Genomic DNA, 16,839 nt, shown 5'->3' with positions numbered 1-16,839 from the left:
TTACATAAAGTTTAGGTTTTGTAAGAGAAGTATTTGTAATTATGCGGTGCTTGTGCTTGCTCTTTTTTAAAGTTTGTGGGGGGAGCATAATATATAATAAGATGAAAGTTATGTGACTAAATAAGGAAGTACATCATACTGCAATGCATTTAATATTATGCTGTTGTGGTTTTGCCACAAAGGAGTCCAAAGACTGTGTAAAACTGGTACTCAAATAGCAAAAAGTATGGTAATTACTTGGACATGAAAGTTAAAGAAATCTCTTTCTTAACATATATATTTTTACTTTCCCTTATACACCTAAGGAACAAGCCACGGCTGCCTGCCCTCCAAACACCATCCCTGTGGATTTTGAACCACCTGTGGCACCTGCAGCAACCTGGGATGAAAGATGACCTCCAGCAGCTCCGTGTCCAGCACCCAGACATGAAAATAATTTTGTCTGGCATCACCCAGAGATGCCAGTGGAAAGTTAAAACTCAGCAAAGATGTAAAAGAGCAGAAAAGTTATAAATAGTGGTGTGCTTATTGAGCACCCTCACATTAGACATGACAGCCCTGGACTATTTTTGGGGGATGGAGATATTTCACACCTAGGGGAAATGATATATTTTTTTAAATACATTAGCACAGTGTCTTAAAGACGCAATGAACTGTCTCTGCCTTTGGAGCTGGTCTTCGGGAACTTTTTATTTGATAGTCCATCATTTTCATTTCAAATGTTGAGTTTCAGGTTAATTTTTAAAAGAATCCAAAGCCATAACACTGTTTTTTCTGTGCTTTTTCATCTTTCCAAAACTATTTTCATGTTCGTGTCTGTATCTGTTCCTGACACAGTGTGGATTGCAGACCTAACTGGCAGGCTTCGTGAGACTCTCACTGACCGCTAGTGTGCTAGGTTCCAGTCTGCAGTCAGTCTTAACCAGACTTTTAAAGAAGTGACCCTTTCAGCACATGGACTTCATTTTTTAAGACTTTTTTTTTCCAAGCCAGTGTGTTGAAGTAATTTTTTTAAAGTTTGTGTTAGTCTGTACAGTTTTGTTTCTTGTTACGACAGTTTAAAAATATGTTTGCCCTGAATAAATTATTGTTATGTTTGAATCACTTTGTGTTAATTACTGACAGAAAGTTTTGGGCTTCAGATACCCTCAAAAGCATGAACTATCAACTCATTCACTCGTTGAAAAGGCTTTATTAACACAAAGCTTTTCTGTGACGGAACATTAATAAGAAAGCATTATATTTCTGTTTGGAGTGAGTTACTTTTCTATACAGAATAACTAATGACTATTGCCCCCAAATTGTAAGTTAGGTTTAAAGAAAGCCCTTTTTTTTTAACAACATTCTGACCAAAGTCAAGATTCAAAAGGAACAATGCATTGGAAAAATATGTGCACTAACAGCACAAGTAAAACAGCGGGTCAGGTGCTGGATAAACTGTCTCAGATCAAGAATAAGATACCTGCCTGCTGCACATAGTTTTTAAGCTTAAATGATAATGTCCTTCCACCCACTCACAGGCATTGTCTGGCTGTGATAATGGGAATTTAGTAACAATCAAATATTGGATCCAACTGTAAGCAATTCTATCAACCTGATTTGTTTTTGTGGACACTTTCACAGTTCTTCCACTTGGCCGCAGTATTTTTCCCACTCACCACCGTTTTGGACATACTCACCTGTACATCAGGTAACACAGCGCACCTGAGCACCCAGTTGCAGCTGATCTGCCGTCAGACCTGTTTTTAAACCAGACTGTACTCAGCATCCCCACAGTACTTTTCAGCATTTAATTCTGTTTTGGTTTCTTGTACTGATCCTCTGCCTGTCCTCAGCTATGGCCTTTTGGGGACTTATTGCTTTTTTGGACTGATTCCTGTTTTTGATCCTGCTGCCGTCCTTAAAAACATTCCATTTTCCCTTACAGTACTGTTGCCTTGTTTTGAAATTTTAACTGTTCAAGTTTCTCTCATCCAAAGACATTTCTGGCCTATTTTGAGCTGGGCTTGGGTCCAATCAACACTTTTTACTATCACATTACAACACTAACTATACATTTCTCATACAATGACAGCAATGCATGAGATGATTTTAAGAAAAATGGAGGAGGCCCATTGAGTTTTGAAAAAGTCTTTAGTTAGCAAATATCCCTGATTACAACAGAATTTTAATTAATTATCCATTAAGTCAATACATCTACTTAACAGTCAGCATTGAGTCTTGAACCCCCACAAGTTTACCCAAAAAGTATGATTAGTTTAAAGCTGCGTTTCCACCAAGCAGTACGGGTCGGTTCAGTACGGTTTGGGACGGTTTGGGACAGTTAAGTCTCATCCCGTTTGCGTTTCCACAGCAAACTGTGCCCTCTCGTGGTGGGCGGCGTGTAAGCCGCATGCCGGAAGCCACAGCTGGTAAACAATAGCGCGACGCCGTAGCAGCTTACCCCGCGATTAAATCCAACAAAGAAGAAAACGGGACACAGTAAACAAAGAGCACGGATGGAAGACATGCAGCATTTTATCCTCTCTATGATTTTCATGTAACTCTCTGTTACAAAGTGCAACCAAGCTTCGTTTCAGAGAAGTCTGTGAGCCGCAAAGAGAAATGCAGCCGCTGTCGGGGTGAGTGACGATTCTTTTGACCAATCAACCGTCTGCAGTGTGTTGCTCCACCTCCCGAGAGCGGATTGGTTCAGTCTGGCACCCATTCGAAAGGGTCCCAAAAAAGTGGGACGGCTCGTCTCGGTTTTTAGGGATCCGTCCCGGGATGAGTCGGTGGAAACGCCGCTTAAAGCGCACCGTACCGAGACGAACCGACCCGGACTGCTTGGTGGAAATGCGGCTTAACAAGCCAAAAGGAAATACTAGTACTACCTTCTTAAACACTTTCAATTGGATCAAGGAGAGTAGTTTAAGGGTTTTATTGCACAAGATGTATGTTGTTCCAAAGTCCAGAGATCCAGATCCACAGAGGATGTAACAGAGAGAGCTAGGCAGTGTGGACGAAGGGCGGCAGGACAGGAGCTTGAAGGAGGCACTAGAGGTTAAACACAGACACACAGGGTAGGTCACAGGTAAAATCACGGAAATTAACTTCAGAAAGTTTTGCAGTCACTAATATCATCGACACTGAAAATGCTGCAACTACTAACAGAGCATATAAGCCACTTAGAGGCTTAGTTTCAATTATGAATCATGCGTCATTCATCACTCTCATCTGAAAAAAAGATATTTCTAAAATGACTGTCAGAGATTTTATGTATAAAAGCAATTACTCTTCCATTACCTCTCTATGAAAAAAGAACTCCCCACAAATGACTGGTTTGATAAGAATTTTTACAGTGACAATTACTCTATAAAACATGCTCATCCTATTTATGCCTTAGTTTTGATATAGTGTGTATAAGTTAGAATTTAGTTTTGGGTATCACTTTATCAGTTTACACCAATAAGGTCTCTGTACCCTGGAGTCAGTGCTGAAGTGACAACTTTCAACGTGTTCACTGCACAAGCGAGAGGCCTCGTTGGGAGTCCAGTTGTCTCTTCTCATGTTGATCACCCACTGGTTCAGCCTGTCTTGATCACCTAGGGGAAAATTGACAAGTGCATCAAAATACAGGCAAGCTGACCTTAATCACATGTCTTTTGACAATTACAGCTGGGATTTTGTATTTTGGATGTTTCACAATGACTTCATTTTATTTCAAGATATCTCTCCTGCAATCAAAATAGTGTTGTAAATTCTACTGTAACCACATGAGAGTTGAAAGATGAGATTCCAACATGCAGTGTTAGAGCTGAATCTTGTAATGCAATTGCACCTTGCTACTGGCGCACAGTAGTCACTGAAGTCAGCAGCAATTTAAAGTCATTTTCCTCAAAATAAAATAGTTTTTATGGTGGGACTGCATATCAGCCTGTCTATATCATGCCATTTTTCTTAGTGCATGGAATTTTATTTTGATGAAATATATATTGCACAAAGTTAAAGAAAATGTGTGCATATATGTTAAAATGTTTTGAATAGCATAATAGAAAGAAATAATTATTCATCGATTTACCAAAACATTTATATATTTAGTTCATACCCTTTTATGCTAAATACTCAGATACATGTACTTCACTGGCGTAGACATGTCTGTAACTTTTTGAAAAGATCAAATATTTGAAAAAAATCAATGAAAACACATTTTTTCAAAGCCCAAGGAGAGTTTTAAAGATAATGAAAAAAGTCTGGGCACTGGCTTTCATATTTTGCACACCCGAGGGGTTAAGCTGTACTCAGATAATAGATATTGTCCCCTTCATTGTAGTGAGATGTCCTGCTTTCACAATGTATCCCACTTGGAGTTCACTGCAGTCATCTATTTAGCTCTCATACATACTGTTTAGTCTGGTTTTAAGAGCCTCTCTTATGGCCTCTCCCCAGTTTTAACGAATGCAGCACAAAGTATTTCAAGGCTATTGTAGTGTAATTAAAACATAACGTAGCCTCATAGACTGTAAATCACATACCAATACATCCTCAGATTCTCATAATGAAAGCTATTGAATTATGGCGTTATACTTTTCAGGAATTTAAAATATACAGATCGATCAGTCGGACCGTTTTCTTCGTTGATATTTTTTGTTGTTGTTGGACAAATCGACGTTCACAGTACCAGATTAATGATCATGTGGTGGACTTTAAATTATCCCACTCGGTAGCTTTGCACTTCACATTTCAACAACCGCGAAAAATTAATTATTCTACATTTAAATCCAAACACATGCCAGTATGCTTTTCTATCATAGGTTCCCATTAGCACTGCCTGCATGTGTGACTTGATCGGCAATTAAAAGCAATCCAAAGCCACAGAGTTAGCTGGCGAACAAGCTCAACTCATAAGCCGTGGGCCGTGAGCAGTCTACGGCATAGGTGTAGAGCCGCTAGCCGCTCGGTCCGGCTCCGGTCTACGTGCTAACACCTGCTAATAACGTAACACAAAAAATATAGAAAACGAATTACTCACCGTAAAAGCTGCAGCACCGACTTCTTGGACGGTCTGTCAGTACATTCCAAGGCACAGCAGGATACTTTGGATTCATTTATGATGAAAACAGTTCAAGCTCAACTACACGATCTGTAACCTTGCCTCCGAGCAAAAAAGCTAATAGACGCTCTCTTGTCAGTCAAGTCAACCACGCCCTCATCTATCCAAATATGGTAAAAGTCGATAAATGTGGATTTAATCAAAAGGAAAATATTAGAAAAAAATTCACCCCCCTCACAGTGTGTGCCGATGGTGAAGTCAACGTTTCAGACCAAAGCCGTTTTTTGAACCAGGCTGTAAATATGCTTTTTAATGCCGTAAAAGTCTGTTTTTTTTTGGCTGGGGGTCTACGTGACTTCCGGTCTTTCTGCAGCTAGCCTCAAGCGGCTTCTCGAAGAACAGCGGCTTTTAGCACTTCCGCATAAGCTTCATTTTTACGAACCGGATGTTGCCCCTTGACAGGAAGGTGTGCTCTTCCTGCCTCAGGCTTTCCACGCAAGCACGTGGAAGATCAGGGAGTCCCAGAACAGAACCATACCGCCAAATGAAAATTGTGCAAGTTAATAAAGTTTATTTTTGACAAAGTGGTCCTGACTGAAATAGATTTACTGTAGTACCTGTTCTCTACTCTGAAGGTCCTGATGATTCCAGTGACGGTGAAACAGCTGACGTTTGGCTGGACTCTCTGGCCAGCCTCTCTCATGCTCAGACAAGAAGGAAAGTCAGAGTCTAATGCAGATTAGGAAGTGTTTGGATGTGGCTAATTGGGCCGAGCAATTGGTACTTGAAGTGAGGGTTTTGCAGACTGTGCCAAATTATTGCTTTTTGTGTGCTAGAAACCATGAAAAACTAAAACAGCTGAGCGGCAAGTGACTGCTCTGAGGAAGACTGTTTGTAAACCTGCCTGGGTGATTCAGAAAGCCTACTGACTTGTCTTTTTATAATACGAGTCCATCTTTTCTTCTTCACTTTTTCACTCAGTTTAGGTCTCCTCCCACACCAAAAAAGTGCTCTCCTGTTTTTAGCCTGTTCTCTCTCACCTTGGTATCCTGAAGAGGTGCATGCTTATGACTCAGCTGTTTAATCCTTAAGAAACTTTTACAAACCGTTGAGTCAAACCATAGAAAATGAGCTCAAAGGATAAAATGCAGAATAAGATCTGTGTGTGTGTGTGTGTGTGTGTGTGTGTGTGTTTGTGTGTGTGTGTGTGTGTGTGTGTGTGTGTGTGTGTGTGTGTGTGTGTGTGTGTGTGTGTGTGTGTGAGTGTGCGCGTGCGTGCATTGCTGCTGTTACACACTCCCTCACACGCACTCCCTCATACAGACACGGTAACTCCCTGAGGGTTCACAGGCTAAACTTAATAAAAGCATTTGTTTGCATGTGTTTAAGTTTCTCTCACACATCTTTGAACTTGTTTTTTATTTGGAAGAAAAGAAAAAAATTCAAGCAGCATCTCATTTGTGCATGACTCGACTTCTCTGGATTTTACTGTTGAATATCTCAAACAATCCACGAGCAAGCAAGCACTTTGGAAACCAACAGTTGTGAGGACAAACTTCCCTTTAGCAGGAAGAATCAAAACCAGTGGTATACAAATATCAACCTTAAGTCATTTGTCAGGTCAGAAAGTTTGAGAGAGTGACATGCAGAAAAAGAGGGATAGAAGACACAAACACCTGAGTGTGATGTAGAGTGAGCAAGTGATTATGCAAACTAGAGTCCTGACAAGGTGAGCAAGACCTCTTTGCAAAACAGAAGACTCTTTCCCATCCTGAGGGAAAGCCATACTGCTGTACTATTAAACAACATATCACTCTTGAGGTGCCCTCCACCTTCCTCAACAAAGGAATGAGAAAAAGAGACAGAAGATGTTTCACAGAGCTGAAAAAATAACACCGTGATAGGAGGAAGAAGGAGAGGAGAGGAGAGGAGAAAAAGGAGGAAGAAGGATAGGATAGGAAAGGAGGGGAGAAGAGGAGAGAAGAGAAGAGAAGAGAAGAGAAGAGAAGAGAAGAGGAGAGCAGAGGAGAGGAGAGAAGAAAGAAAGAAAGAAAGAAAGAAAGAAAGAAAGAAAGAAAGAAAGAAAGAAAGAAAGAAAGAAAGAAAGAAGGAGAGGAGGGGAGAGGAGAGAGGGGGGGAGGGAGAGTCCAACTTCAAAAAGTTAACACAGAGTGGGGAAATAAAGCAACCCCCCCTACACACACACATTTACTACTCTTTCCATGTTGTTTCTTCACCTCACTGCCACCAGCACCCTCCCCCTTTCTACTACTCCTCCCTTTCTCCTCCCTTCTCCAGTCAAGCATGGAGGAGTGATCAACCTGAGAGTTTAAACAAACCAGAGCACTGGCAGAGCTCACACACACACACTTTGCACACACACTGTGCACATATATGTGTACAGCTGTTCAGTGCTGAGAGTATTCTGGGTGAGCTGAACCAGGACGTGAAGAGACGAGCGGGTGAGTGAAGATGAGAATCACTGATTTGAGCTGTTATTTCTCTGAAGATTGATGTGTCAGAGCAGTTCTTGATGTTTCAGGCTTCAGGGGTGATCTTGAAAGCAACTTGAACATTTCTGATGTCCTCTTCCTCAGGCTGTCCCTGTCTGGTTGGTTCCTTCAGAGTTTTTACAACTGGTCACAGCTAAAGGTCAAACACTCCCCCTTTGTGTCACCAACAGTCAGCCAAGACACATCTCTACTGGTTGAAGAGGGAGCAGAGAAGGACAGAGGACAAAACTGGGGTGAAGATAAAGCAGAACAGACGTTTGCTCCCCCCTGCAACTACCTCTTCCCTCTTTCCTCTGAAGCCAAAGCCTCTGCATGCTGACTAGAGTCACATTTCCCTCTGACCAGAGGATCTGACCCTCTGGCTGCCCAAATGGAAGCTCCAACTCTGGCTGAGATGGGAGACCTGTGTCTCCCCTGTTCTTCCTCTGCGGAGGGGGAGACAGTTTGTGATGCTCTGGCTCGTTTCGAGAATACACTCTGTGACGCCATAAAAGAGATTCACGAGGACATCAGTGCCTTTAAGCTGGGCATAGAGCGCCGTGTGGAGGAGACAGCCACCCTGTGTGGGCCTCTGGGACGAGCTGTGGCTCAGCTCCAACAGGAGAACCAGCAGCTCCGGAGTCAGATGGAGGCTCTGACCCGGCAGGTGGAGCTCCTGAGTGAGATGACCTATGACAGGAGCACCCTGCTGAACAACAGCCTCAACCACAAGAACCACCTCAGTGACATTCAGGAGAACCACCAGGGAAGTAGAGAGGTCATCCACGGGAAGAGTGAGGCTCACACTCAGAGCCAGGCTCCCCTGCACATACAGCCGTGCAGTCTGGGTAGTCTCAGCACTCAGTCCAGTCCTGCATCTCCACCTGAAACCTTTTCGACCTCCCCGAGCTCCAGCAGTCCTCCTGTGGGCTCCAGAATCTCCTCCGTGGTAACAGGTCCAGTGTTGAGCAGCAGCCCGTCCACTGGCCGCTTCTCTAGCCGAGCCACGTTTGCTGTGTCAAGCAAGACTAATGTGAGTACAGCATGACTATAATGGGGGGGGGGGGGGGGGGGGGGGGTTGTCCTGTAATTAACTAAAAGCTATTTTCATGATTTCATGATTAAACCTTTCGTGACCCGGTCACATCATTTCCTGAACTTTGAACAGAGCAGTGTTAGCCATGAAATCAAACTGATAAAGAAAGATTTACTGACTTTTTGACTTTAATCTGCATATCATGCTGCCCTCCTGCCACTAGAGGCCAGCGTGCATTTCAGCATTCATGATTTACTTGTAGCATACATTAACGTTCATATATTATTTATTTTCAGACCTTTCGTTCATTTTTTTGGGCTAACTGCTCATTTTAACAATGTGCTTACATCTTTGAAAAGAAATAGCTGATCTAGCCACCTGGCTAACATTTTCAATCATGATCCATTACTCTTAGCTGACTTCAGTACATTTATATATATATAAAAACAATATATATATATATATATCACTAATGTGAGTATATATATATATATATTTATATATATATATATATATATATATATATATATATATATATATATATATATATATATATATGTTGATATATATATGTATAAGGCTCTGTGATTCTTTTCAAGCTACAGCTCATCTTCATATGTTACGATTGTACAATAATTCAGTAAAGTACAGAGCCATGTTCTTTCAATGCATCTTGCTGCAGCTGGAAATGGCAGTTTGGCATGTGCACAGAGGAAAAAAAAGCTTCAGAACAATTAATCTGAGATGTTTGTCATCTGTGACCTCCTGTGCTGCTGCTCACTGAAGCGTTTAACTTATTTGTACTGACGCACGGTTGCAGACTTCATTTTCAGACACTTGTCAACACAGATGAAAATGGTATAAAAGCTAATCTAGTGACTTGGTGTAATGTCTGCTTTAAGAGAGGGCTGCTGTGGCAGAGAGGCAGACTGAGAGCTTTACTGAAACTGTGTTGCATTGTGGCTGTGTGGATAAGTCATGGGGGGCTCTGCGGTTTCACAATAGTACTCCACAGGGATGTTAAAGGATTTATGAAGCACGATAACATGAGCCCAGCTGCTCCTGGGAGGTGAGGTGGGTGTGGTTGTCAGACCTGATTTAAATATGTGTAAAAAGCATTGTGAAACGCAGGCTCTGGTTTTCAAGAGAGTGCTGGCAGGATGCCAACACTCCTGAATATGGAGGGAGTCTCCCATTGTTTTAACCCTTTCTCTTGCTGGTCTCCTGGCTTGTGATTTCTCCTGATAGTCTCCCAACTTTAAGTATACTTCTGTGAGCTCTAATTTTTCAAAGTCAATCAAGCCCCGTACTTGGGCGTTATATTGAAAACTCAAAAACCATCCACCCTTCTCTCTCCTAGTTGGTTTGATCCAGACGCCGTAGGAAACCTCAAAGACTGAGACAGATAACTGTGCTGCACTTGTTGATGAAGATTTTATCAGAGTCTTAGCTGTTTTCTTTCTTTCTTTTTTGGTGTTGACATGTCGTAAGTTAAACTGACGTAGCTCTGCTCTAATGTAGCATCCTCTCCAATATGGAGAGTTTAGTGCATCGTGAATCTTATAGTGAGAAGGCTGACTAACAGTGAAACACTTGTCGCTGTGAAGATCTGTCTGTCCTTGGTGTGTGACGCACATATGCCCGTGTATGCGACAGCACTCTCTCTTCAGAACAGGAGAGAGTTCAGGTGTCTTGTACAGTGCCTGTGATAGATGAAGTATTGAGACATATGCATTTCCACGAGTTTCATGTAGGGACGTACAAAGGGCCGGATGTGGCCGGTGGACCGTAGTTTGACCCTGCTTTAGGTCATTACCATCCAGCTGAAGCTCACATCTCGCGGTACAGCTTCTGTTTCCACAGCAGGTGTTATCTTTTGTGTAATAACTCTTCCTCCTGTCAGTCAACAGATGATAATAACAACCTTGATTAAGCACTGCATTAAAAACCCCAAGTAAACAGTAAAAGCAGACACCGTAAATCATGTGCCAGTGTGTTGTACTCTTAAAACTCTATAGCAGGGAACCTGAACGTTTCCTTATTGTATTCTCGATTCAAACCTTGACGGTCCTCCATGCAAACTGTGTGGTTTACATTTTAACACACACTCAGTATCAAAGTTCCAGCAGCTCTTATTAAAGCTTACAGCTTTAAACTTACAGGAGAAGATAAAAAGTGGGAAACACAAGCACACTCTGGCACACTCCTTCTGCAGATGATCATCCTCCTCTACTGGCAATTACAAAACTATGTGGTGGATTCTTCAGGGGAATGTTATCCTCTATGAAACTGTGCGGTCAGAGCTATACTACACAAAGGCACCTTTGTTTCTTTGTGTGGGTTTCTGTGTGTGGGTGCTGTGGGAGATCCCCCGCTGCCAGCCAAACAGACACACGTCAGATCAAAACATGGTGGAAAAAACACTCAAAGATACAGCTAGGGCATCATTCAGGATGAGAGGAGCAAGGACAGAGCAGAGAGGACAGGAAGTGATGGTTTTCAAAAGTATGATGAGGGAAACAGGTTGCTGTTCAGTGTCATGTATGTGCAAGGTCATTGTGAAAATAGTCTCTGGGCCTGAGATTCTTCTCTGCATACTCTTTTACCTGCTGATGTTAACAAGTTGAAGTCAGAGGTCCCGCCCCTTCTTGATTCTGATTGGCTGTGGGCTAAGAAGCGACATCATAGAGCTCAAAAGTGTTTGAGGTTGAAGTAGTTTAAACTACAAACAAGTTTTTTGCTGAGGATGCTGAAAGAGCTGACCAGACCTTCAGCATAGAAGCTCAGCCCTGACACTGATTTGTTTTTCCTCCAAGGAGCAGTTTCTACACTTCAGCCAGAGATTGGATAACATACAGATGGAGCATGAGTGACATCACCCATCTGTTTCTGGAGAGAGTTTTGAAGCCTGTACACAGTGGGTGATAGAGAGGAAATGCTAACTCAACCTTAGCCTTGGGGCTCTCAGAGCTGTTAAACAGTCTGATGGCAGTGGGCACAAAGGAGCACCCGAAGCATTCAGTCTTACACCTGGGAAGGATGCATTGACTGAAGGAGCTGCCCATCTGCCACAGCCCCCCAGGATGGCCTCAATCCTGTCCTTCATCCTCTTCTCTGCCACTGACTCCAAACTGTCCAGTTCAAATCCAACCACGGAGCGGGTCTTTCTCACCAGCTTGTTGACTCGGCTGGCTTCACCACACTTGATGCCCCTCTAACGTACCACAACAAAGAGCAGTGCACTGGCCACCACAGACTAGCAGAAGGTCTTGAGGAGTTTGCTGAAGATCCTGAAAGACCCAAGTCTCCTCAAGAAACAGTCTGCTTTATCCCTACCTGTAGACAGCCTCATTGTTAGGGGACCAGTCCAGCTCATTGTTGATATGGACCCTAAGGAACTTGTAGGAGTCCACCCTCTCCACAGCCTCCCCTTGGATAATTACAGGGGTAGAGGGGCTCCTCTTCTGTCTGTAGTCCACTACCAGCTCCTTGGTCTTGCTGATGTTGAGCTTCAGATGGTTGTTGTCACACCATGTTGTGAAGCTCTCAATCAGTCCTCTGTACTCCTCCTCATCATCATCGCTGATGCATCCCATGATGGAGGGTTCATCTGAAAACTTTTGGAGATGGCAGGAACCAGAGTCAAACCGGAAGTCAGACGTGAAGAGGGTAAAGAGAAATGGCGCCAACACCGTCCCTTGGGGTACTCCAGTGCTGCTGTTCACCACCTCAGAGGTACAGCCATCCACCCTATTCCATCCACCCTCATTCCGTTGCTAGGCGCTACCCAAGTAGCTGCCTGTTGCAGCAGCTCTCTCGTCTTTGTCCGTTTCTTGTAATTTTTTTGTCTCTTTTTCGTCATCTTTGTATTTGGAGTGGATCATCACTTTGTATGGTTCATTGTCGGTCACTGACACCAAACGTTTTGTGGCTTCAGCGATATTTTTGACTACTTTTCTCCTGTGTTTGTCTGGAGACCCTACATGTAACCATGGCTGCATTGTTTACATGCAAAATTAGCTGTTAGCAGCCTGTAGCATGTCAATGCTAACTAGTGTAGGGCTTGATGATTTCCCTTGAGCTGAGGAGGAGGAGGTGAGGACGATGTGCTGGTTCTCGGATGTGAGCTGGGAGGTGACGACGTGGACCTGTCCTTCCATCCATTGTTGTTGGGAATGTAGGATCTATCCAGTGGGATGGACGAGCTAGCTGTGCTAACCCAGCGGCATCGTGCTGTTCACGGACGTGGCTGACGGAGCTGACATCGGACGCCGGCACCACATTGGAGGAGCTTCGCCTGCTGTGAGCAGACAGGATCCAGGAGACAGAGACTGAACAGACTTCTGGGGAGGCTCAGTCCTGGACCCTGTGGAGGTGGAGGCTGGCTGAACTGGAGAGTGGTGAACGAGTGGTGGACGGGATGTCGTCATCTAATTTCTTATGGACTTTTTTGCACTTTCTATACTCTTTCTTACTTTTGTTTTCTTAAATGCTGCGGTGACTCCTGAATTTCCCCTCGGGGATAAATAAAGTATTTTCTATTCTATTCTCTCTATTCTAACGTACTGTGGTTGGCCTTTGAGGTAGTTTGTGATCCATCTGGTGGTGTCAGGATCAAGTTGTATGGCCAGCAGCTTGTCATTCTTCTTTCAGGAGGCAGGGCTGGATGGTGTTGACTGGAGATGCCAAAGAATATGACTCCCACAGTGCGCCCCTGTCTCTTCAGGTGTGACAAGGAGTTATGTGTCACTAAGAAGTAAGGAGGTGCAGTTAAAGTAGGCTATTAGCCTCCTGGCTCAGAGCTGCAGTTAGCCCCACAGTCAGTCGACTTGTGTCACAGCATCTTCTGATCCCCAAGTTTTAGCTTCTGCTGAAGATAACTTCGGTTTGCCATCCACGATTACTTTGAGGGTACAGAGATACAATAATAAATTTTTGAAGTCAGCTGCAAGGAGTTTCTTTTACGGGATCAAACTGGCATAGTTTCTCGGTGAGAGCAGGGCTGAAATCGGGGTATACATGGACCCGAGAGCCCATATATTTAAGTTCACTTCTCTCCGTGGCCAGGCGCAAGTCCCTCACTTTGTCTTGAAAGTAAAAAAAACTTTACCAAGATGGTGCGAGGAGTGGATCTATTGCTGGAGGTGAGCCTGCTCAATGACTGTAGTCGTGGGAAAGCTATTCTTTCGCAAGAGTAGTGGGGTTAGGGTTGCTGATGAAGGCCATTACTTCCTTTCCTTCACGTCTCTCGGTGTGACAGTGTCAACATGAAAAAAAAGAAGGTTTGGTTAAATAAGGAAAATTTTGTTGTGAATGAATGAAATGAATGAAAGAAATGAATGCAGTAAAAAGAAAATAAATCCCTGTAAGAAAAAAGATGTATGAGAAGTCGGGGTACCTGTTGCTGTCCTGATTTGGCTTTTTGGTCGAAAAAGAAAAGAAAAGAATGGATGAAATTATAAAGGGAGGACGTGGCGTCAGGGAAGGGGCGGAGAGGCGTAGGAGAGGAAGAAAGACAAAGAAACTGGCGTGCAGGTGGAAAGGGCCGGGAAAACCGAAGAAAAGTAAAAACTGTCTGGGGAAAAGTGTTATCACTCTTAAAAGTAATCTACCAGAGTTGCTTACTTGCGCGATGCCTCTACAGCCCAAAGGATTCATAAGGATCATCGCTTCCCTGGACCAGGAGGAGCACGACCCGGCTGGGAGAGGTTAAGTCCTTTCAGGGGGGTGAGCCTTACAACGTTTATTTTTTTGTGTTTTTTCCTGGTATACCAGTGATTTTTGGTTATTGATCGATCACGTTTTTTTTGGGGGTGTTTTTTGTTTTTTTTTTCCCTGTGTGGATTATTTTATTTCGTGACGGATTTCAATCAGAAAATGGACACACAAACTGTTTAAAAGACATTTTAAGAGTGGTGAAAAAAGACAATTGGACTTATTTTCGTTGAAAAGGATTTTTGGTTTTATTTACAGACAGGACAGACTGGATTTGTTTTTTTTCTTGATGAGCTATTTGAGTTTGATTTCTATTACGCGCGGGTGCGCAGGCGACTTATTCAGGGACAGATCCCCAAATAACCAAGACGTGCCATCCCACTTTTTGGGACCCTATCGTAGGGGTTGCCAGGCTAAACTGATTGGATCTCGGAAAGTCGAGCTACAACACTGCAGCCTGTTGGTCGGTCACCTGGCTGTATTTCTCCTGTCTGCACACAGTCTTCTCTGAAACAAAGCTTGATTTCACTTTGTATCTAACGGCCACATGCCACTTACAAAGAGGACCATGTGCTGCATCTTGGCTTCTTGTTCACTGTGTCACATTTTTCTTCTTTGGGGGCAGCAGTAGCTCAGGGGCGGCAGTAGCTCAGTCTGTAGGGACTTGGCTTCGGGATTGGAGGGTCTGTGGTTTGGACCAAGATTGGAATTAGGCTGATACCTGGAGAATGTGTTGGCTTATATTCCTGAGCACTGTCGGGTGCCCTTGAGCAATGCGCCAAAATTCCCAACTGCTCAGGTGCGCGCTGAAGGTGCAGCACCATCACTCTGACCTTGGTCAGTGCATGGTTCCGTGCAAAAAGTGCTGTTTGTGCATGTGTGTGTGTATATATATAGCATGTTCGGAGTGTAAAAACAGAATTTCCCCCAAGGGGATTAATAAAAGTAAATCTTAAATCTTTGTTGGATTTATGTGTCATGCTTTTAAGTCGTCACACTATTGTTTAACAGACATGGCTTTCGGCATCCGGCTCAAATGCCACCTACGACAAGGGAGCACAGTTCGCTGTGTTTGATGTGGAAACCCAAATGGCTGGACCATACCAAACTGTGCCAGACCGTACTGAACAGAACTGGACTGCTTGGTGGAAACGCAACTAGGGACAGAAAAAGGTTGGTGAACAATGGTGGGTCTCCTGGACAGTGAATACACCAGTTGCACAAAGTTGTGTAAGATTGGCCAAGTGTGGCTGGATATCAGAGTGCTGTGGAAGGTCTAAATGTTTCAGATTAGGGTTCACATGCACAGCACTATGCAGCTGTGTGAATAGAAAAGTAAGCAGCCAGCTTGAGTCTTTGGTATGGCTTAGCTTTGTGTTTTCAGGTCGACCTATGGCTCAGCTTTTGATCAGTGTGTCTCTAATTTCAACAATCAACCACAGTTTTTAGTTTAGTTTTTGTGTATTGTTGTCCACTGACTTATTATCAGTAAAAGATATTTCAAGTTGAGTGAGTTAGTAAAGTCAGCACCTCCATCTTTCATTTGTCAGGTTTTTCCTACTCTGCAGGAAAAACCTAGTCAGTTAGAGCTGCTGTTGCCTTGGGAGCTGGTCATATTGCCATTCAGCATCAGTTGCTAAATTATTGTAACGGACTGTTTGAGTTATTAATGTTTCTGTCTGAGAACGTGTTACTGTTAAAATGAGTGTTATGTGTTTGAGAGTTACAGGGTTCAAGTGAACGCACCATGAGCTGGGCTGTTCTTCAGGTTATGTATCTGTGTGTGTGTGGGTTGATGAGAGGGAGGTGAACGGCGCTTGTTGATTCAGAATTCTAAGAGAGCTGAACTGTTGTATTCTTTTTTTGGCGTGGTTACGGCCGACAGTAGCTGGTTCAGGTTTCTCATTAAACCGTTGACTGCAAACCTCTCAGAGCCTCATTTGTGGATGCTACATTATGCTTTTGGTGCTCTGTCAATTCAGCACCACAGCTGTGTTACTTTACTAAGTAAGGAGCTCATCACAGATGGTTAAGACTTTATTTGTCTTATCATGTTTCATGTCAAGCAGCAACTTCTCCAGTGTCCACTTGAGGCTGGCTCCAAGTGTACAGGAAGTCACAAACACCAAGCCAAAAAAAGCAGTTTTCAAAGAAGAAATGAACACATTTACAGCCTGGCTAAAAAAACGTCTCCTTTCTGAATCTCTAATTTCACCATCTGCACACACAGTATGGGGTGCCCTATAGCTGTACTTGAAGCCCTTGCCACGTCCAATATGGCCCCAATAGCCAATTTGCACCATTTTCCGTTTCAGAAACAGACGGGTGACATCAGGAAGACTATGTCCAATAATTATACAGTCTATGTTCATGCCTCGGTATCTGGGCAGTGGCTAGAGGACCATAAAAAGGATCAGTGTTTCCCTCTGAACCTTCATCCCTCCATCATGGTGGAAAAGTTGTGTTGTAAATGTACGTTATTTGTTTTTGTTTTGAAGCCTCGGCCTGAGATGTAGTAACTGGCAGAATCAGACATCCGTCTCATTCTGCACTTTACAGCTTTT

General features: G+C 43.3%; 1 protein-coding gene across 2 annotated transcripts in view; it reads left to right on the top strand.

Moving 5' to 3' along the window:
- The first annotated feature begins 7,915 nt into the window (after positions 1-7,915).
- The window catches only part of smtnl (smoothelin, like), an 86,773-nt gene continuing 77,849 nt past the window's right edge, over positions 7,916-16,839 (top strand). For both annotated transcript variants that reach the window (XM_074680215.1, XM_074680214.1), the window contains exon 1: positions 7,916-8,557. In XM_074680215.1, the coding sequence (XP_074536316.1) occupies positions 7,916-8,557 (642 nt within the window). The remainder of the gene's footprint in view (positions 8,558-16,839) is intronic.

The sequence above is a fragment of the Halichoeres trimaculatus genome, unplaced genomic scaffold (assembly GCF_033239565.1).
Source record: "Halichoeres trimaculatus isolate MK-OKI-2021-1 unplaced genomic scaffold, fHalTri1.1 fHalTri1_scaffold_9, whole genome shotgun sequence".
Classification (NCBI taxonomy): Eukaryota; Metazoa; Chordata; class Actinopteri; order Labriformes; family Labridae; genus Halichoeres; species Halichoeres trimaculatus.
Note: the sequence above shows the minus strand (reverse complement) of the source record. Positions and strands in the feature narration are given on the sequence as shown.